The sequence below is a fragment of the Vidua macroura genome, chromosome 13 (genome assembly GCF_024509145.1).
Source record: "Vidua macroura isolate BioBank_ID:100142 chromosome 13, ASM2450914v1, whole genome shotgun sequence".
Lineage (NCBI taxonomy): Eukaryota > Metazoa > Chordata > Aves > Passeriformes > Viduidae > Vidua > Vidua macroura.
In genome coordinates, this window is record NC_071583.1 from 4,358,686 (window position 1) to 4,380,540 (window position 21,855).

At 42.6% G+C, this 21,855-nt stretch overlaps 1 protein-coding gene across 3 annotated transcripts in view; it reads left to right on the top strand.

The window, feature by feature from the left end:
• The window catches only part of FOXP1 (forkhead box P1), a 174,464-nt gene that overhangs the window by 100,154 nt on the left and 52,455 nt on the right, over nt 1-21,855 (top strand). For all 3 annotated transcript variants that reach the window (XM_053989268.1, XM_053989267.1, XM_053989269.1), the window contains exons 7-8: nt 4,977-5,136; nt 11,203-11,407. In XM_053989268.1, the coding sequence (XP_053845243.1) occupies nt 4,977-5,136; nt 11,203-11,407 (365 nt within the window). The remainder of the gene's footprint in view (nt 1-4,976; nt 5,137-11,202; nt 11,408-21,855) is intronic.

The following is a 21,855-nucleotide window of genomic DNA, read 5'->3' on the forward strand; positions in this document are numbered from 1 at the left end:
CAGTAGGCCCAGATCACTTCTGTCCTCTCTAAACAAGGCAAAATGCCGAGAGGTGTTGAGTTTGGGCTTGCACTTTCCAGCCAGGGAGGTTCTGGTTGCACATTCCTCACAGCATGGGCTGAGCAGGAGGGACCACAGTGGAGCAGCATCAGTGGTGACACGGAGAAGAGGTGGCAGGAGACCTTGCTCTGATGCTACCATGGTCCATAACTGGAGGGAACAGGCCAGGGTAGCTTCTGCCTGCCCTTTCAATACACTTCCCTTCCAAAATACCCGTTACATCCAAAACTTCACTGGTTTTGGTGTGCTTAGATTTAATTTTCCTGCAGTTACATTTACTTTAAGGTGCTGAGCCCACCTCATAAGTCTGGAGGAGTTTGGGACTTTCCTGTTTAATCTGACATCAGTGCTGACTTAGGTAGATCCTAGAAAGCTGCCTCTTGGTGTGAGACACTGGGTGATGTCCGGTGACAGCGGCTGCGCTTGTGTCACCTGACAAGGGGTGTTGGCTCGAAGCATGCACCAATTTCTGCTCCCCATTCCCCTTGAAATTTTGGCAAATCGTGCCACCTGTGCCAAGTTTCAACCCAGAGTGAATTTTTCCAGCTGAGTTATAAACCCCTGAAAACAGGGGGGTTTATAATGGAAACGCTGACACAACCTTAACCATAGCGCGCTTACGGGCGCCACTATAATAAAAAGGGAACAGATTAAAAAGTGTCTAAAATGTAAATCTAAAGGACTAACAGTAATTAAAATGGAAATGGCACAGGGAGGGAAGGCATGTAATTGTGAGATATCACTGTGCAGAATGCTCTCAGCTTTGTTTTGCTGGCTGTTTTTCTAATTCAGTAGGGCTTACTCATCAGTGGCAGTTCAATGCGCGTTAATGACTCTGGGATGCAGGCATCACTCTGGACAAAGAAATGATTATTGTGCGGTCAAAAGAAGTTCAAAGACAAGAAGGGAATTTCAGTTTTTTCCTTAGAGATCCACATTCAAGAGCATATAAATTAAGCCAAATGTTAAAAACCACAGTCTGAAAGCTGACTTCAAAGTCACAACTCTCTAATTAATGAACTGCGAGCTTCAGTTTGGACAAGTCGTGGTTTGATGCGCCCATAAATCAACATGACAGGTCTGTTTCACAGTCTCAGACAGCGCTTGTCATTGAGTCACATCAGATGTAAACACAGCAGAAAAAAGAGGGAATATGAAGGAGGTGCAATTGATCAACAGAATTGGTAAAAACCCACTTTTGAAACGCATTATGCATGATCACAGGAAATGGCGATAGCCTCAAGAGGCTTTCTCCTTCTGCTGTTGCTTTTTTGAATCAGATTTCTAACAGCCTTCAAAAGGGAGAATAAGAATTATGGAGCTTCTCCCCTGTGGCTGGCAGGCAATAACCCCCTGTTGTTATTTTGTGCTTCTTTCTTTTCAAAGGCGTCAAAATTTAGTTTTTTAAAGATCTTTAACTCTATATTTGAAGACAAACAATAAAGGGCTGCCACTGTCATTCTTATCAGTTACCAGGGATTGTATTTTTTCTTTCTGTTGCCACTTCTTATTAACCTCTTATTTGGTCTATTAGACATAGTTTTGAATGCAAGCCTACATGCTGGGAGAACATGAAAGTTCAGATGAGCTCAGAGGGCAGATAAAGAAATTTGAAGGGGAAAGTTACACAGCAGAATGAACGATAAAAGTTAACTCTTCTAAATTGCTGTTGTCAGACAGGAGAGCATCTCAGACACAAAGATGAGGGCTTGGAGCTTAAAGAAAAAAAATACTTTGTGTTAAAAAAGACAAGAAGGGAAGTTAGACAATGTGATGGCATTTCAATATCTAACACACTGATTTACTGTGGTCACACTTCTGATATTACACTAGCGAAAGCAACAATAAGAAAGGACTCCTTCCTGTTTCAAGAAGAGCATTTTAACACGATAGCTGGAAGGAGAACAAGGACCTAACTCTCTTCAGCTTATTCTAGGGGTTTGGGGGGGAGTATTTTTGCTGATGGTTTTAGTGGAGATCCATTTCAACAATGCATTTCACCCCACAGGTTTGTTCAGCCCAGCTTAAGGAGGTTATTCTTGCTAAATTAGCATGGAAAAGGTGGTCTTGTATTATTTTATTTCTTCCCCCTCCCTCTGGCACTGAAAACTGACGGGCAGCGCCGTGGTGGGGGCCGGCGGCTGCCGTGCTAACGAGGGCTGAGCTTGTACCTTGACAGATGGAACAAGCGTATTCATGTACGGCATCCCCCAAGTCATTTTGTGAGTGCCTTGTCCTATTGTGCTGTCGTGAAAAAAGGAAAACACAACAAACCTCCCCAGCCCCGCTGGTGAATGGGACCCGACCCCCGAGCAGAGCGACAGACAGACCCCAGCGAGGTTCCTGGGGGTTTTACTCAAGGGCTGCGTGGGGTAGCAGAGGGTTGAGCAGTACCCAACAGCGAGGGGCAGAGGTGCTGGGGGGGATCTCAGCCCTGTTCCTCCTCTCCTCTGGAAAATTCGGGGCTCCCCAGAGCCAGGGGCGTGCTCGGGGTCCGGCGCAGCCGCGGCGCTGGACGGAGCGTGCCGTTTCCCGAGCAGGGCCGTTTGTCCTCCGGCACTGTGACAGTTTATGTTAGGCAGTAGGGAGTAACCTAAGAAAGGAAAACAGACCTTTGACAGAAGCTTTAGGGAGGGGATCAAAAATGCAAGTTTTATCAGGATATTTCAGCATTTTAACACTGACTACTGACCTGACAACAGGACTGCACCGAGACCTTTTTTGTATGCATTCAATTGTGAGAAGTAAACAAACTGCCTTGTATCCTGTGTTTGGTAACTGGGTGGGGAGCGCAGTTTGGCAACGTGTCTTGCTTTTAAATTCTTTCTTGGACAATGGGCCTTGTATACTTTTATATCCTGGCTTTTCAAAGTAGAGTGTGTTCAAGAGCTTTTCTTAGGATAGCTGAGAAGACAACCAAAAGGGCATCATTTGATTGATATAAAGGTTTTTTTTAAAAAAAAACCTGTGTGCTAACTTTGCACTCGTATGGCAAATAGGTAAAACACAGCTTACTACTAGTATTAATAATATAAATATATTAATAGAAATACTTTTAAGTGTATATATTTTAAAATTAATATTTATGGAGGCAAACATTACTTTAGCTCAATACAACTGTTGCTGGGGCCTGCATGCATATGGTGCTGTTGCAAATAGTTGCAACAAATGGATGTGTCAGAGCAAGCTGTTGCAAAGAAATGTAAACTCTGAGTTTCAGAATATCCAAACACCTATTTGTTTAGATGTGTTCCTGAAGTCCAAGGTTTTCTTTGGAAATAAGATAAATGGAGTTTATAAATAAGATGAATGGAATGGCTGACTTTCAGAGTTGTGGGTGTTAAGTCAGTTGCAGTATTAGGATTGATGGGGCATGGTGGTACGAGAAGGTGGGGGTCAAAGCCACAGTTGATGTCTGTCAGTCGTGCTCCAGCAGCTCTGGTAGGACTTTTTCCCTGTGTAACATCAGTAGGGAATGGAGGCAGTGATCCTCTGGCTTGGTGTCAAGGAAAGGCCACAGAAAGCTCGGGATCTGGCTGGGGTTTGTTTGTGAAAGTGTGCAGTTTGGTAAGAGTTAATTTTCTTTCCATAATTGTTAGCCATAATGTGTATAAGACCTCCACCTTGATATGATTCCTAGCAGATTAGGGATATTAGATAATTTCCTTCTATTTATTGTACTACTGCACTGTATTATCTTTCTATCACTCAGATAATTACTAAGGAAATCTACATTAATTTTTTTTGGCTAGCACAAGGAACTGCTAAACACTGGCATGATGTATTGATGTTTTACACAACAAAAGTTTTCCTCCTGTCATTGTACAATAAATAAAAAGATATTTATCAAAATGCAAAGCCTTTCATGGATTTTAAAGAACAAAGCAAATAAAATACAAGATGAGCATGGAAGCAAAACCTAGAGGCTTCCTTAACTGAACAAAATTAAGGACTCTGAAGCCTCGAGTACTGTACATATTAAACACTCACATTCAAGTAAGATGTTGTTTGCTAAATTATGAATGTGTGTAATTAAAATCTAGTGGCTGTTTCTATGAAAGATTTACAATGTTATTTCATCGTTTGTCATGGCTAATTAACAATATTAGATGAAGTTTTTCTTCTTCAAAGGTCTGATTTTTTCTCATTTATTTATGTCAGAAGTGATAAACAGAGTAGTTAAAAGCTTCTCCGGGTACAGTAGTGAGAAAAGCAACATGTTCTTTTACACCTCGAAGGTTCAAGGTTCACATCCCTGTGGAGTAAAGCAACTCCATCTTCCTTCTAGTGAGAATAATTAAAAATTTCAAAGTGCAGAAGTGGCAGCCTTAAATACAGCACAGAATAATTCCAGTGTAACAGAAAGTATTGTGAGGCTTGATGGATGAAGAAGAGAGAGTGAGTATAAAATACCATAAATTAAGCCAGTCGAATTGCCTTAATAGTTGAGACAGCCCTTGAATGAGCAAACGGAGCACAGTGCAGGGTTTCTTGTTACATCTGAGTGTGATGTGATCATGGGGTGTGATTCTCATGTTCTTTGCCTCAAAGAATTACCCAGGATTTTCATCAGCATTTGCTTTACCCACCACTGGAACACAGCCATGTCTGGGGTAAAACATGAACACATGGACCAAGAAATGCTGTAGACATTTGTAGTTGGGATGGCAGCAGGGATTTAGGTTGGGTGAAAGTTAACCACTGGAGATGGGAATCTGCAGCCCTGTGTTAGCTCCAGCATCTAACCATACCTTGGGATCTTTGCCAGGGGTGGTGGGCTCGCTGGCTTGGCCTTGATACCAAGTGACTGCCATCAGAAATCGAAGCAAGTTGAGACAAGGAGCCCTTTGAATCCTCTGCTTCGCTCTTGTATTAACAAGTGTGCATTTTAATTTTTTTGTTGTTGTTTTTTCCAGCCCCAGCAGCAGCAAGTGGCCACGCAGCAGTTGGCCTTTCAGCAGCAGCTCTTACAGATGCAGCAGTTGCAGCAGCAGCACCTCCTGTCTCTGCAGCGTCAGGGGCTGCTGACAATCCAGCCTGGGCAGCCTACTCTGCCTTTGCAACCCCTTGCACAAGGTAGGTGAGGGGTTTGGGTGGCAGAGCCAGGGCAAGGGTGCACACTCACACAGAATTGTCACGTGGCGGGGAGAGAGAGAAAGAGCTCACTGGCTCATAAAATAATAAGCACAGAAAGATTCTGACAGGTAGGGTGGGCATTATGAAGGTATTTTTTGAGAAGGGCGGTGCTGCAATCCTGGGCTGTTCTGACTGGCAGGGTGCAGAGGGCTTGGAGTTCACATGCAGTTTGCACAGCTGTAGCCGGTCTGGCAGAGTCAGAGCTGCTGGTTGTGCTCATCTGGGCTCGGAATCCTTCACAGGAGGAGTCTTTATCGATTCCTGCTGCTGGCTTCATGGCTAAGGGTGTGTGAGAGCAGCTTTTCCTTTCCCACATGTGTTGATTGGGCCTTCCTGGTCCCAGCCTGGCCATGAGCTGGCACAGAGCAGCTCTGACCCACAGGCTGGGGAGCTCTGAGTGCCCTTGGCTGTGGCTGCCAGGGAGAGGGGACACGGCTGCTCTCCACAGCCTTTGTGTCACTGCTTCGGTGCTTCTGTTGCTTCCTCCACACTGAGGCAAATTGGGATTAACTCCATTTAATTGTAATGGTGTTATTGACAATTAGATCCTCCTACGTCTTTATTCAGCCCTGCACTCTGCAAGAAGTTACTGCTTTCCTGAAATCCCAATTTATTTTATTTTTTTAAGACATTGATACACTGAAAGCACTACTTAAATCCACAATGCTTTTGACAGTGATTATAACCTAGTGTTTTTATTCTCTCTTTTCTTTTTTGGCTTAAATTTATTATTTTACTTTTTAAACTGGGTTTGTCTGTAAGCCATGGGACAGTTTAACAGACTTGCCTGAGCTCTGGCTGCTGTGGTTAAAGCAGACTGTTTGGAGTTGGCAGGGCTTAGGCGTGCCATGGCATCAGCCATGATGCTGGTATTTCTGAATAATCCTGCCTTCTCCTTCCCTTGCCCCATAATAAATTTGAACATTCACCTTTATAGCTTGAGTCAGCCCAGGTTGAATGATTTGGGATCTTAAAAGCAGCCTTAGGGTTGTTCTTAGTTTCTAAATCACACAGTGAATTTACATTCAGCTCTGTTCACTTAAATGGAGGGGAAAAGACAAAATTGCTTCTGTTCTTCACCTTCCTTTTTTTTCTGTGTACATAGCTGCAAAAAAGGAGAGTGAGGCGGCTGGTGAATATTAACTTATATGGATGAACAGAAGCCAAACTGGGGAGTGGAGTCTGCTTTGCTGTGTGGCTGACATGCTTTATTTAGGCTTATTTTTGCCAGACCCAGGAAGGTATTTGAGTGTTTAACTCCTGTGTTGAGAGGCTGAGCTTTTGGGGGCCTGATCTCTGACTCCCCAAGTCTCAGTTCAACTTCCCAGCATCCCAGAACTGGATGCCTGCTGCAGAGCAGCACTGCACAGGAGTTGGAGGCTGGTCCATGGGAAGGTGGTGTCCAGCTGGGAGCTGCAGGAGCAGGCTTGGGGCAGTACCTGGTCAGTCACCATCGATGCAGAGTGATGGGGAGAAGGTGTGAAATGAGTCCAGGAAAAAAGGGCACGTAGATGAAATGCCATTTATGTTCGCAAGATGTTTTAACGTGCATTAATTACACCTCAGATTTATTGTTGGAAGCATCTCAGGCTGTTCCCACACACCCACCGGACTCAAGCTTCAACCTAGCTAATTTTTCCCACAGCTCCTATACCATTAAGTTGGCTCAGGAAGGTTCATTGTATAGTCCATCAGTTAAGCTGTCCAAAGGAGGGCAATTGGGCAGTGACAAGACACGCTCATGTGTAATGTGAAAGAAATGAATGTGGTGATGCATGAAGTGTAATCTGTGCAGTAACACATCAGAGACACCAGTAGGTAATTCAGCCGTCGTGGCATTGATTGATATGGTTAGCAGGGAAGTGTAACTATTAGTCCTCGCCCAGGAGCGTATTTAAAACCTGAGGGGTGCTGACTTGCACGCCAGAGACGACACAAACATAAGCAGAGAGGGCTGGTTCTGGCAGGGAAATGAGCTGCGAGCGTTGGGGGTGGCGGGAGCCGGCAGGAAAGAGGGACTTGAGACTCGAGGCGGGTTGCAATCCAGCACGATATTTTATTCCTTTTTATCAGAGAGACGGTGGCTTAAAACTGATGTCATTATGAGGTTTAAATCAACTTTCTGCTTGCTTGAACATGGTCACCTGGGTATGGAGGTACAAGGACACAAAGAGGTTGAGCAACTCTGTTTGTCTTTGAGCCGCTGATACCTGGGGTTGGGAAATTGAGTTCCGTGAGCAGTAATCTGTCAACTGTCCCCACAACATACATTTTTTAAACCTGTGCCTACATTTTCTTTCATAATCAAGAGGACTAGTTGTCCTGAAAAATGCAGTGAAGAGCCAGGGCTATAGTTTAAAGTAATTGGTAATGGACACTTCTTATTTAAAAAAGAAATTACATCTCTCATGCCCTTTTGTTTCCAGAACAGTTTGCAAGACTGAGACAAATACTGTAAACGCGTGTATAAAAGAAATAAAATCATCCCTCTAGTAAATGTAGCTGTGAATTTAGTTAAAAACATTTTGCTTTTATTCTTAAGTATCTGTAATAGTAATAAATGTTTCCAAGGAGAGAATGCTACTTCATAAGTGACATTTTCGTTATGTTTTCAGAACTAATAGATTGTTTAAATCTGTATTTTAGTTTCATTTTAGTTTTTAGTGCTCTCCTATTGTCTTAAACAAAATAGCACATCCTTTAATGTTATATTTGTGTAATCTTTTCTGCTTAGTATTTAGACACTTCTATAATCCAGATTTTACATCTGTACATAGCAGCAATTTTAAAAGAAACCCCATTTCAGCAGTGTTCTGAGCTGCGAGAGTGAGATCTTCAGTATCTTCAAAATGAAACTGCAAATCACACTTCAGATCACCAGTGAGTGAAAATAATAGGACTGAGACATCCGGGTGCCTGATTGCTCCCGTAGATTTGGCAGTTCCAGGTCTGAATCCCGTTCTGGTCCTTAGGAAGTTGCAGCGATCCCGGGTAATTGCAGTGCAGTTCTGGGAATCTGACTTGAAATTTAGCTCTCGCTGTTAAAATGAGACTGTTAAATGGTAAATTACATAATTTATTGCGAATGGTCGTGGATCTATTTGACTTGCTTTTGCCATTTGTTCTATTATTTTATTTAACCATTTTGCTGGCTGAGTGATGAGCATACCTTTCAGCTGCCCAGTTTGACAGGCTAGTCAGGAATTCTCTCCAGAATTATTCTAAAGGAACTAAATTTAGAGCAGGAGGAGAGAGGCTATTTCTAATTTTATTTTATTAATCAGGTGATGTAATCAATTTTTGGCAAGTGGTTGTGTGTGGACATGTATGACATCACAGTTAGCTCTTTAAATTAATGTCACCCAGCCTAAAATCCTTACTGTCTCCAGCATTTTCCCCCACACAACTGGGTATATTTTATTTTTCCTTCCATCTGTGGTATAGTTGTTATTAGTACTAATGGGAGTTACACTTGTAGAGGAAGTTAGACGAAACACTTTGACTTCTAGAGGCATAAATATCATGTGTGTGTCTGTTTTAGTGGCTGTAACATTTTCAGGCTTTTCCTTGGGAGAAGGCATTGGTAGATCCAGAAGTGACCAGGAGGAGAGGAGAGGAGAGTGGATGATAGCCTGTGTTTAATTAAAAACCTGCAGAAATCCAGATTTAAAAAAAAAAAAAAAAAAAGTGAAAAAACGCCAGTTATTCTTTCCCTATTTGCTTATTCTGGAAAATAAAAATAGGTGTCGGCTCATATGTTCTCATATCAATATGTTATCATCAACAGACAAGTCTATTCACTATTGTTTCAACTGAGTAAACAGTGTGTAAGGGTCAGCCCTGCTCACAGGTAATTGTTAGTGCGCAGACAGTCCTGTCAAGCGTGTTAGCTAAAAATACATCCCACACTGTCACTTTGCAAGGTGTTTGAAAATAATAGCCCCCACACAGCAAAACAGGACACGGGCTTGTGTACTGACCTTTTTCTTTGTTTAATTTGCTCAGAGGTTTAATTCCAGGGGACAAGTAATAATTGAATATGTCTAATAACTAAATGCTCATTTGGGACAAAATCCATCAAAATATAATTGGCATTTGGGGCTGATGAAAGGAAAACGACGTGGCTTCAGTGAAACGGATGTGTCCTAAGAATATCTGATCACTTAATGTATAAATTGAAGCCTCTTCCCTAATATATATTAATTGCAGATACTTAAGGATTTCAGCATTTTTTTGTAGTGAACCGTTACCGGAGACCAACTGTTTTTGTTAATGCTACTCTGGGAAAGGCGGGGAAGGTTATTGGTCTGTCGTGCAATAATTTACTCCTCTTTGATATGCAAACGATCCACGGTGAATATAAAAAAATCCTATCAGACTCATTTCACAGTTCTTAACCACTTAGATTCTCTGGAGTCTATCGCCTCATTAGACCAGTGCTCTCCAAAGCTAGCATAATTAAAATCTTTAACAGTTTAGCAAAGTAAAGATGTTTGGCTGATCACGTTGAGATGATTATCTATCCATTGTATTCTAAATGACAAAAATAAATTAAATTTAGACCTTGGCATTTTTTATTATGTGTTTCAAATGAATATAATGCATACTGCCTTATTTTTTTTATTTCAATACCTTAGGATGGGTGAGGTACATGCCTGTGAGAGCTGCTGCTGTACACTCAGAAAATGGCAGTTTTCCTTAGGATAGCTCCAGAGCTACAACATGGTGAAACAATGAACAGTCACCCAAACGATGAGCTGGAAGCACACTGATGAGAAACCTCTTTAAAAACACACAGACACTGGCTTATTATTATTATTTTTTTTTCCCTGAATATTTGAGTGACGTGTCTCTACTGCTAATTTTTTCCCATGGCCTTCACTGAAGGAGCACTGAAATAGTCTGCAGTGAGAGAAACTTGACTTGTTGGATCATGTCACAAACATCAGCTTTATCCAAAAGCATGATCTCAGCCTGAGCACATGGTTCACCTTCCATTTGGCCCATTGGAGTTTGCAGTCTTCACTTGCATTAGTTACTGAATGTTGTCTCCCTAACCCTGGCGTCCACTTTGGCACATTTAAAAAAATACAAATTTTTATTATTATTTTTTCTTGAAGCTTATTTTCTGTTTTCATTTTACTTTTGAATGGCTCATTAGCATCGATTTAAGAAATGACAGTAATAATAGTGTTACTTGTATAGAAAGTTATACAGTTTTTCGGTAGACACATCCATCAATTAACTGAGCAGTTCGAGAAACCAAAATTAATGAGAAAGATAGGTGTGTTAATGAAATAATCATAGTATAATCAATTTGACTGTTAAAATTTGAAAAGCATTTCAGGAAGACAATATGAATTCATAATTTACGTCTAAAAGTGATTAATAAAAACTGTATTTAATAACAAAGCTATTTGTCATCATTTAAAACTTAAGCACAAAATTAGTCATGTTGTGGTTCATGTTGTCATAATAAAAAAGCTGAGTACTTTTTTTCCTAAGACCTTCCTTGTTTTTAATAACAGGTTAGAAAGTAGTGACTTTCCTAAAAAAAAAAAAAAAAGGCAAAAAAATTGTGGAAAATTAAAGGAATTGAATTTCTTAGCTGAACATAGAATAGCCAGTGGCCACCTTTGCTCTCAGCCTTGCTGTGGGCATGGGGACAATTTTTGCCCAAGCAGGCACTCTGATGTAAAAATTACAAAAAATTACAATATTTAACATGATGTTTGGTCTAGGTGTGGTGTTATGTGGATGTCTGTGTCCCACAGCCCGGATTTTGCATTCCACGAGTACTGCAGGTGTCACACCAGAGCGTAGCAGAGTCGTGCAGTGCAGTATTAGCATTTAGTTATTAAAAAAAAAAAAAAAAATACATGCGCAAAAACACACACAGGCAAAACTAACACTAGGCTTTGTTTACTGACTGTTTGATTTAATTACTGTTTGAAGACGGCCGAATTAGCTGTTAATTGATTTAATTATCCAATTTGTTTGTTTCAGGCATGATTCCAACAGAACTGCAGCAGCTCTGGAAGGAAGTGACAAGCTCGCACACAGCGGAGGAGGCAGCCAGCAACAACCACAGCAGCCTGGACCTGTCCACCACCTGCGTCTCCTCCTCCGCGCCCTCCAAGACCTCCTTAATCATCAACCCACACGCCTCAACTAATGGACAGCTATCAGTCCACACTCCTAAACGGGAGAGGTAGGCGCCTGCAGGTTTTTTCCACCCTGAGCATCTGGGAGCAGCGTCCCGGAGCGATGGCGAAACGCTCGGGAGCGGTGGCCAAGCGCCTTGGCCCCGGTTTTGTCCTCCACGTCTTGCTCTGTCTGGTGTTGGCATGGTTGAATAGAGTCTCCACTGGGCAGAATATGCTCCTTTTGTTCAGATCTTTATGGCTTGTTAATTGGATCAATGTGGGCACAATTAGCTAATTAGAAGTGCATTGGATAAGCGTATTGGGAAGTGTGAAGAAGCTGGGGGTTTTTTTGAGTTTTGCATCACAGGTGGTGGTACTCTTGTTGTGTTTTGGGTTTATAGGCTGGAGGTGAGCAAGAAAATCTGTTGGTCAGTACAATCCCCATTTTTCTACCAAATTTTGCTGCCCTATCTCATCTAACATATTTGCCTTTTTGTATTTTGTATTACCTGCTTTCACAAGACACAGTAGGCTTGAGTTCACCAGGTTTCTCTAAAACAAAGTGGCTTTTTCTCTTTTTTTTTATCTGCTGATAAAATTAGCTAACTGGTGTTGTTTGGCTTTTAGAAGTGTGAGTTAATTTATACTTGCTAGGCTTGCATTGTTAAAAGAAATGGCTTAAATCAGGGGTTGTCTGTTGACGTGCTTCTCGGCGCGGGCTCTGCTTTATTCCAGAGGATGCTTTATTGCAGGTTTGTTTCTTTACACCCCCAGATTTCACTGAGGCGTGTCTAACAACGTAACTTTTGCTTCTGGGGAGATAGACAGGCCCAGGCGCCGGGGCCGTGGGTGCCAGCGCCGGCTGCAGCCTCGGCGTCGCTGCCGGAGGAGGAGGAAGGGACTCAAGGAGTGGGCGCAGTGGGGAGGGCAGTGCTCCTTTGCATTCAGGGGAGTCCCTTTGCCCATCTGGAAATGTTACAGCAGGCACTAGTGAAAGCTGGATTTTATGGAAACTGATGGCTTTGTCTTTCCGTCCTCCTTTCATTCATTAGAAAGAGGATAATGGAATTTTTAAGCCATGGAGTTTGTATTTCTGGTGGTCTGAAAGTAGATTGATAGGGAAGCTATATAAATACCTCTTACATCTTTCTGATATTAAGAAAATAGTGCTGCTGGGAATAGATAGATTTTAAAGGAGAGCACACCCACTGTTGGAAGAAGTGCTGTGTGTGTAAGGCATCCTTTATATACCCATTGCAAGGATGTGTGTGGGAACATCAGTGAATATGTTTATAATGCATGTAAGTGCCAAGGACGTGGTTTTCATGAAGGCTTACATGGGATGCTAAAAAAATTTGATGTTTATTAAACAATTAATTCCCTTTTTGCTGCATCTAGAACTGAACAAGATGGGTTTATGGCTTTTCAATAAATTTTTTATCTAGGTTTTTCTTACTGAGTATATAAAGTAAAAAACCCATGCAGCAAGATGGATCTTCCACTGAATAGAGGCACGTGCTGCCTGCTAATGGCAGTCTAAACCAGGAAACAGATTCAGTTCAGTTTGAAATGCAGTGGAAATACAGGAATCTCTTCTGAAGTAAGAATTTTCTCTGTGTATAATGTTGAGCAGACCTGGAAATCCATGTGTCTGAGTCCTGTAATTGTGGCCTGGAGGCAGTTGGGATCTACAGACAAGGTGATACGCATGCTTTTATTAGTAAAGTTCCAGATTAATTAGGAAGGCATAAACATGCCATGGTATTGTTTGAGATTGTCTTAGTTAAGAAGACTAAATCCTCAGTGCTGGAATCAATATGAAGCTTGCCTTATACTTTTCTTGCATATCTGTTGAATTCCCTGAAATATCAAAATACAAAATAGGTATATTTGGGAATACATATAAGAGAGCTACAGACTTTGCTTTGTCCTGCCTCTCTTTGGTACATGGAGGCTTTATGCCCTCCATTTGCTGCAGTGATTGAATTACATGTTTATCCATAAGTAGAGCAGACTACAGGCAGGAGAATGCCTCCTGATGCACTTAAGGGTTTTGTTGCAGTCTCATCAGGCACCCTGGTGCCTGCCTGGATTTCATGTGACACAGAAACTCCTCTTGGTGAGATATTTTGCACTGGTTTCCTTTCTGAAAGGATATTTATCTACAGGCAGGGAGTTTGGGGTGAGGAGTGAGCAACAGAGAGTTGCTGTGCTCTGCCATCACATATATGTTTGAAAGCTCACAGAACATGAAATTTTACTGGGCTTGCAAAAGAGAGCACAGGCACAAGCGAGGTGTTTAGTAATCTTTTGATTGCAAAGGTTAAGACTAGAAAAATCATGGCTCTGGTGGGAGCATGATTTTGCTGGACGTAGAATGAAGTCCATGTGTGTTCTTGTACCCATCTGGTTCAGCACAACAAATCTAAGGAGACTTTTGGAGGCAGTCCCTAGCTCAGGCTCAGGTCAGATGGGGCTGTGGGAAGGGCTCACTAGGAAGGAATCAGCCCTTCCACCTCCCATTATGTAGGTCACAGCCTGGGTTGGCCAGGGAAGGTTTTTGACTTGTGGATTTCCCCTCATTCCTACACCTTCTGTGCTAACCCTATGTTAGCTCTGGTCTGACACAAGCAAGAGCTATTTATTTAGATTTAACCAACAATAAAAAGCACATAGTAAAATCTGTAAGTGTCCTAAGAGTTAAGCACAGCCACATCATAACGACTGCCCAGCAGCCATAAATAAAAACATACAGGTAACATTAACTTTTAGGGTATGCTGTAAAGCTGCTTTCAACCCCTTTCTCTTGGGCTTTTGAGAAGGAGTGGGCTGCAGGAGGCAAGTTGGTTATGTGGGAGTTACTATCATCACTGTCATCTCTGGCACATGTCACTGGGTTAGTTCAGACTGTGTTTTAGGGGGTTCCTGATCCCACAGGTCAGGTTGTGAGGCTGCTCCAGACCTGCGAGACAGGAGGCACCTGTGTTAGAATCAGCAGGCGAGCAGCAGATCTGCTCTGTATCTTGGGTAAAAACACATTCTGGTTATAAACAAGGGGTTTAAAATAGCAGGAGCAGTAGTCATTGGCTGCCTGGCGTGCCCACGCGTCGCCGTGCCACCAGCCCAGACTGGGGTTCTGCACAGGCTGCGGGGACACAGCTCTGGTGACACTGCCCACTGTGGGGCTGCTGTCCTTGGGGCCCAGTGACAGCAAAATTTCTCCTTTGTGACTAGAAAGCAAACAGCAGATAGATGGCCAGAGTTACTCAGGACGTCCAGAAAGCAAAAATACGTTCAAAAGCAGGAGGCACATTCTATCCTGGGCCAGGGAACACTGTGGTGTGGCACTTGGTTTCTGCATGCTCTGTGTGTATGGCTTCCCTGAGAATGAAACAATTCCAGCTCATAAATAATGGGTTAATGCTTTCATTCATTTGGGCTTTAAATGTATATTACATCTATGCTTTTGTCCCACATTTTGCCCAGTTTCTGTAAGTAGCAGCAGCAGCAGCTCTGGGGTTTGGTGCACAGCAATCTGTTAAGGAGATAAATAATCTGCTTTGGCATGACACTCCTACTCTCCTCTTTAATTTGTCTTACACAAGGAAAATTATAATTAAATCATTCAGGGTAAACCCTTGAGTGTAGAGAAGGAAAAAACACACTTTGGTAAAGATTGCCAATAGAGACCAACTTCCCTGTTGTGCCGTGCAGAGACATTTATCAATATTCAGCACTATTAAAGAGGGAACATTTCGTGTGATTTGTGAGGCGGATGCCAAAGCTCAAATCAAGGCTTGTTAAGATCCTTTCCCCATGCAATCATGGGCATTCAGCATCATTAGAATTCAGCACTGACTGTGTGTTTCATGCTTTGATTTTACTCAGACAATTTAATAATGTTTATTGTGCTGATTATATATATAAATTCACTCAATGCAATAAACATACCTCAGTCATCAGTACCCTAAGGGAAATATTTAGTTATAGATACTTGAATTCATTCAGGATAAGGGAAAGTGAGACCATCAACCAGCATGCAAACCTCTCATCATCTTATCAGCATTTGGGTTTCTTCAGTAACAAGCAGTTTTTCTCTACATAAGTAAATAAATAAATAACAGGAGTCAGTTAAGTACATCTGCTGTGCTTAGAAATGTCAGGGGCAGTACCCACTTTCCTTCTTGTTGCACTGCATCTTATTTGGGAGAAACTTGATTATTTTCTTAAGAAAAGCACCAAAACAAAGCAGGGGGATGCCTGGTCACTTCAGGTGGCTACTAACTGTAAAACCTGATTAACAGCGGGCATCCTGAAACCTGCATGCTTGGGAACATTCCCCACATGGGTAAGTTTGGAAAACCAGAACAGTGCAGAATTCGTCAGTGCTTTGCAGTGGGCAGAGATTGCTCCAGTTTGGGCTTGAACTGGGAGGTCTGGGGGTGCAGTGGAGCTGTTGAACACCTTGTGCTGGTCCCATCCCCTGGTACCATCCTGCACTGACTGCAGCAGAGCCAGGATGGTGGAGGCTGTACATAAACAAGTGAGTTAATGAAGGTCCAGACTGGTTAATTTAAGAAGTGCATCTGTTGTTTACCAGAAGTAAGGTGAAGAGTTGCAGTTAAAGGCTTCATGTCCAAGAGACCCTTTCTCCATCTGCCAGCAGTCCCATCTCTTCCCCTCATTGCCTTTGACTCCACATACACTTGAGTCTTGTCCTTCCACATAAGCAAGCAGCCATCTCATAGGAAAAATAGATGGGATAAACAAGGGGATTTTAAAATTGCTTTTTCTTGCCAGCATGGCAGGAGGACAGGGTCTGGAGAAGGCTCTGAAGGGAAGTGAGGAATGGCATGGCAGACCACTGATCTGCTGCTTAGGCCTAATGCCTCTGTTTTACTGTTGTTATCTTCCATGCCAGCTGATCCTCCATCAAAATCCCAAGGCCCTTAGATGAGGGCATTAGGATTCAGCACAATTAAGAATTACAGACTTGGGTCCATTATTAATGCTCGGGATGAAACAGTTCAGCCTGCAGTCCATATGCTCCCAGGGCCCCATCCTCTCTTGGCCAGCCTCTCTACTTAGTCCCTGGCATTCACTCTGCACTGGTGCCAGCCTCAGATCTGCTCAGCCGTGTCAGTTCCCCTCAGTTGCTCCCTGCAGCTGATTTTAGTTCATTACCCTTCACCATCAGCAGAGTTGTGTTGGATTAGGTTGCCTCAGATCATTCTTCTTTAAGAAATAGGTGTTCCTGGGGCCTTTCCTCCCAAGAGGTATTTAGCTGCTCCATGTACTCAAACCCCATCATGACCTTTGTGCTCTTACCCGTGGTCTGAGCAGCTCAAGTGCCTCCATCCTTGCTGTGGAGCCAGGTTGGAGTGGGAGACTTGAGCCTGGATGCCCGGCTGGGTATCTGATAAACCATCCTGCTTTCCACATGGCTGCTGTCCTTCTCATTGCACCTGGAGTGGCTGTGGGCTGCTTGGGCTGTTGGTGACGATGACACTGTGACAGCAGGGCCCCAGCCTGGCCATCTCCACTTACTCTGTGCAGGTACAGCCCAAAGTGTGTCCCAGTGTCCCATCCCTTGGCACTCACTCCCCTGCCAAAGAAATGCCACCAGTTACTGAACGGGCTCCCCTCTGAGTCACTCTTCTGTAATCAGCTTTGAAAAAACACCGGCTGTGACTCAGACCTGGGGCTGTTAATCTTCAGTTTTAAGCCTTATCAGGCACTTTTTATTGTTCGTGTGGAGCCTCCTGTGCGTCGCCCGCACCCACCGTCTGCCACGCTGCTAAATCAGTTGTACAATTCCACTTGCTCCTCACTCTGCCCAGGAGCTCCTTCATCACGCTTCTCAGGGAATTCCTGCACTAAACCAAAAGCAGCTTATTTTACTTGCTTTTCCCTAGGAAAGATGCTAAGTTAACCGGCCTGTGAATGTTTGATGTGGCCCCTGGCTGGAGGAGGGTGCTGAGTTTGATGCTTGGGAAGCTGCCCCGGCATCAGGGAGCTCCTGCACGCCAGCGCTTCACTTCTCTCTGGTCCTGTGTAATAACCATCAGTTGTACAACTCCAAACACGAAGCTAATGTATCAAAAAGCACTTAAAATAGATTGGGTGAGCCTTGGCAGACGCCTAACAGAACTCTTCCAAATTTTAGCATATGTATTGTTTTATTCCTCCATCTGGCCAACAGATCATTGTTTGATATCTGAGTGCTTTGCATATCTCCTCCCTTTTCTTGCAACTGAGATACTTACACGTGCATTTAATACAGCTTAACGCTATTTTTACATACCAGAGAAATAGCTGATGGCTTTCTGTTAATTGCATGCACTTTGCAGTTAAACTTTTACTAAAACATTCCTGTCTAAATACTTAAAAGTCCAATGAAAATTTGTCCTCTTCTTTTATTAGAGGTGTTTATGTAGTACTCTTAAAAAGGGACCTGGTTTTCGTTTACTGCACTGTGGATTTCTGTTTCTTTTTATTTCCTCCTATGTGCAAGTTGTCCTTCCTCAGAATTTGGTCAGGTCTGTTTGTCCTGAAGAGCTGAGCAAGGAGCTGATAAAAAGCTGTGTTATTTTTTTAACATACATAGCACAATGTGAGAACAGAAACACCCTTGAAAGGGCTGTAGAAGTAGAGGACTTAGGTGACTTCTGTGTGACTATTTTCTGTGCTGTTGAATAAAAATGGAGCAGTTAGCATGACAGCTGTTATATCATGTTATATTGTACTGCTAAGGTATCGAGCAGCATTTAAAGTAAAACTCCACCATTAAGCTGTATAAACTTTATCCGTTTCACTGTGGTTTAATGGAAAAAAAATGAGTTTCTCAATAAAATGACATCATTTTTCCCAGGTTGTAATGTTCACTTTACAACTGTTTTTCTTTAATTCAATTTGTTTTACTTTACTTTTACTTGACTTTTTTTTTTTTTTTCTTACAGTTTGGAGAGGGGGAAATCTCTTTTTGTAGAGCAGCTAGGTACTGCTCAAACCTCTCTTCCCTACTTTTCCCCTTCTCCTCGCTCCCTCAGCATCTTGTGCTAATCTGGAGCTCTATTTTTGTCAGGCAGACACGGCTGTATTTTCAAAGTAGTGAGATGCACATTTAAATTTGGTAATCGGGATTTGTGGCTATACCTGCTGCACAGTGAGGGGTGGGGAAAGGAGCCCAAGGAAAATTCATATTGTACTGCTTGCTGCTGGAGCAACGTTTGTGAAATGCCGTGGGGTGTTTTTCTGTATAGCTGGTAGTGGTAAGGTAGGAGGCCTGTAATTTCTTCTGTGTGATCAGGAAAACATATGTATATTATAAAGTAGATTCTTGTCATTAAAAGGATGGTATAAGCCCAGACCGGGAAACTGCTAATATGTTACAGCTTGTCATTTAGGGCTGCATGAATAAAGAGGAGAGCTATTCCTTTGGGAGATGATCTCGGGAACCGAGCAACAGATCCGCTAGCCAGCAAATTCTTTTTAACTGTAATTTTCCTTTTTGTATATACTCAAAAATAACATCACGATGGGCCCTTAAATGCCATTTCATACACAGAGCACAATTTCCACAGCACAGGTGGTGCTAATATAGGACAGTCCCCTAGGCACTTGTCGCCAGGAGTTGTACAGCTTGTTCAGTGTCTGCATCCATATGGCAATCTGTCCCATTCATAGAAAGACATTGTAGCTGTGCCTGTGGGTGCTGTGGTCAATGTAGTGTAAAAAGTAGATTTTAACTCTCGGCAACCTATGTTCTGATGTTTGTTTTATTGTAGAATCCAATTTATAACGTGGGGGAAGAAAAATCAGCTCAGAGCAAATTCCAGAACAATCTGGCTGGCTGGGGTTTGTGTTTATTCTTGGAGCGCATGGTTAATCAGCAGGTGCACAGCCCTGCGCTCTGCGCGCTCTAATGAACAGTTTACAGGAAGTCTTGCTCGGAAGAAACATTTTCCTTGTTGTTTATACTGTGAATTAACTCAGAAGTTGCAAAGCTGTAAACGATGTTAGCTGGCCACGTATGTCATGCAAGTCTGTTCTGTATTTCTTGTCTTTTTCTGGCTTTCTTTCCCGCTGTTGCATGGTTTTCCCTGGGTGTGGGATGCTCAGACAGGATGCTGAGCTTCTCTGTGCTCTGAGAGGGGCAAATCATGGCAAGGAGCCCTCCCAAAAAGCAGGGTCAAGCTCTAGTGTTGCCCAGCAGTTCAGATCTAACTGCATGAATGTGATTCGTGGCTGCTCTGGTACCTATCGGTCCAATGCCAAGTGTTGTTCTGTTTTAGTGGGACTATTTGTTATGCCTTTTAGTAAACACAAACAAATAGACCGCCTAGCACCTGCAGCAGCATATGATATTTACACTACCTGTATGATTCAGCACGCTTCCCTGGGGAAGCAGGCTTGTGTCCTCTGTATTTTAGTGCTTTTTTAAACAGCATTCTTCCAAGGGGAGAGCGTGCGGCAGAGAGAATGCAGTGCTCTAGCTGTAGCTCTCCCTTGGAGTCATTATTTATCTTAATTATATTTTTATAAACATTTCCCCAAGGGCACTTTGCTGCTGCTGCAGGGGTGTGGGGTGGGCGAAGGCCCCCCCCCAGCGAGCTGCCAGGCTGTGTGTGATGTGACAGTCACCTTCTGCGCAGGTTTTGTTGTGCCTGTGGGACAGGGGTGAAAAATACTGACGTGAATAATCCCTGTTAATCATATTTGTTGACGTATCACCGGTTTATATAAGAGTGGAAGACTTGCCTCAACTCTAAATGTAACAGAATAGAATTCGGTTGAACAAGTACAGATCTTGTTTCTCAGTGTTTTCTTTTACTATAAATTCAAATGTTACAACAGAATATAAATTACAGTAAAATAAGGTTGGCAAACAGGATCTTTTTACAAAGTAGGTATGTTCGTTGGTAATTTTACACCTCCATCTCAGTGAAGTCCAAGGTCTAATCCTGTGTTTTTATACTTGTGTGTGTTCTTAAAAGGGTTGCTGAATTGGGGCCAAAGCTTTGCCATTGCCACCTCCCTCTGCCATGCGAATTGGGTGTGTAAGAGGGATGGGATTGCTGCGCTGAAAGTCAGTGTTAAAAAAAAAAAAAAAAAAAAAAGGCTGAAAAAAAAACCTGCAGAACATCCCCCCAGCCCCAAAAAACCCAAGAAAGTGGTTGGATCACATTTTTTTCCTAATTAAACTAAGATACTGAATCAATCCGTTTTAATCTGAATAAATTAGGAGACTGTTCAGAGAGGAATAAAATGAGATTTAACAGGGATAAGTAGAAAGTAGCCCAGCTAGGAAATCAAAATTCCAAACTGCGGGTTTGACATGACACGTCAGCTGCTCAGCATCAGTTGTGTGGGAAATGGCTGAGGCAGAATCGGGGTTGAGAAATTAAGGTGGGACACTCTGTGCCATGTCTTAGTCAAAAAGGTAAATGCAGTCATGGGAGGCATAAACATGCATGTTGCATCTGAGTCCTTTTTTTTTTTTTTCCTGTTCTACTTTATGCAGAACCAGTTAAACCACATTGAGTGTGATGTACAATTGGCCACTCTCTTGCAGAAGGGATAAAGGGAAGCTGGAGCAAATATAGAGGAGAGCAGCTAGGATGATAAAGGAGTTGGAGGGAATAGGCTATGAAGACAGATTAAAGGGAATTAAAGATCTACACCCTGGAAAAATAGAGGCTCTAGGAGGATATGATTATGGTATGTAAGTACATGAAGTGATGCTACAAAGAAGAAGAAGGAAAAAATTGTTCTCATTAGTTAGCAGTGCTGGAATTTAAAATCCAGCATTTCAAATCATGTGTGTCTGGGTATATTTGATGTACTTTTCACCACAGTACCTAGGCATAAGGTTGAAATAAAAAAAAATAAGAGTTTTAAATCATAGAGAAACTCGTTAATTCAAATGCAGGAGTGGAATTTGTACTGGAGATAAGTGATGGATTTTTTTGCAATGGGCATTTCTTTTAAATGCTCTAGAAATACATTTAATTTCTCCAAGGAAGGGATGTAGGGCAGTGACTGTCCAGGCCCTGTGGCAGTTATCCTGCAGGGCTGGAAGAGGGGTTGCCACTGGAAGGAGGATGTGTTAGAGTGCTGGAGGGTCATAATGTTGATTAATAATCCAAACCATCAGTGGATAGATCAAAACCAGAAGATGATGGTTATAATTATCCAGTCTGATTCTGCTCTTTGCAGTGAGGGTGGGGTAGAAGGGAAGGGGAATGTCAGCCAGATTTTGTCTTAGCCTTGCTGCAGATTCTCCAGTGTTCTCCTTGCAGAACAGGAATTTAGGGAATAGTGCCACTAGAGGCATAAATGGGGGGCAGTGACTTGGGGTGCACAGGTGGCCTCGTGTTACAGCAGCACTGCTGTTTTCCTTCTTATGCTACAGGAGTACACAAGTTAGGGCACACCAATTAGATGAGATCCTTTCAGCCTGTGGGCTGCAGTTTTAACTTGATTTGTCTTAAATTGGTGTAGTAATTTAAAA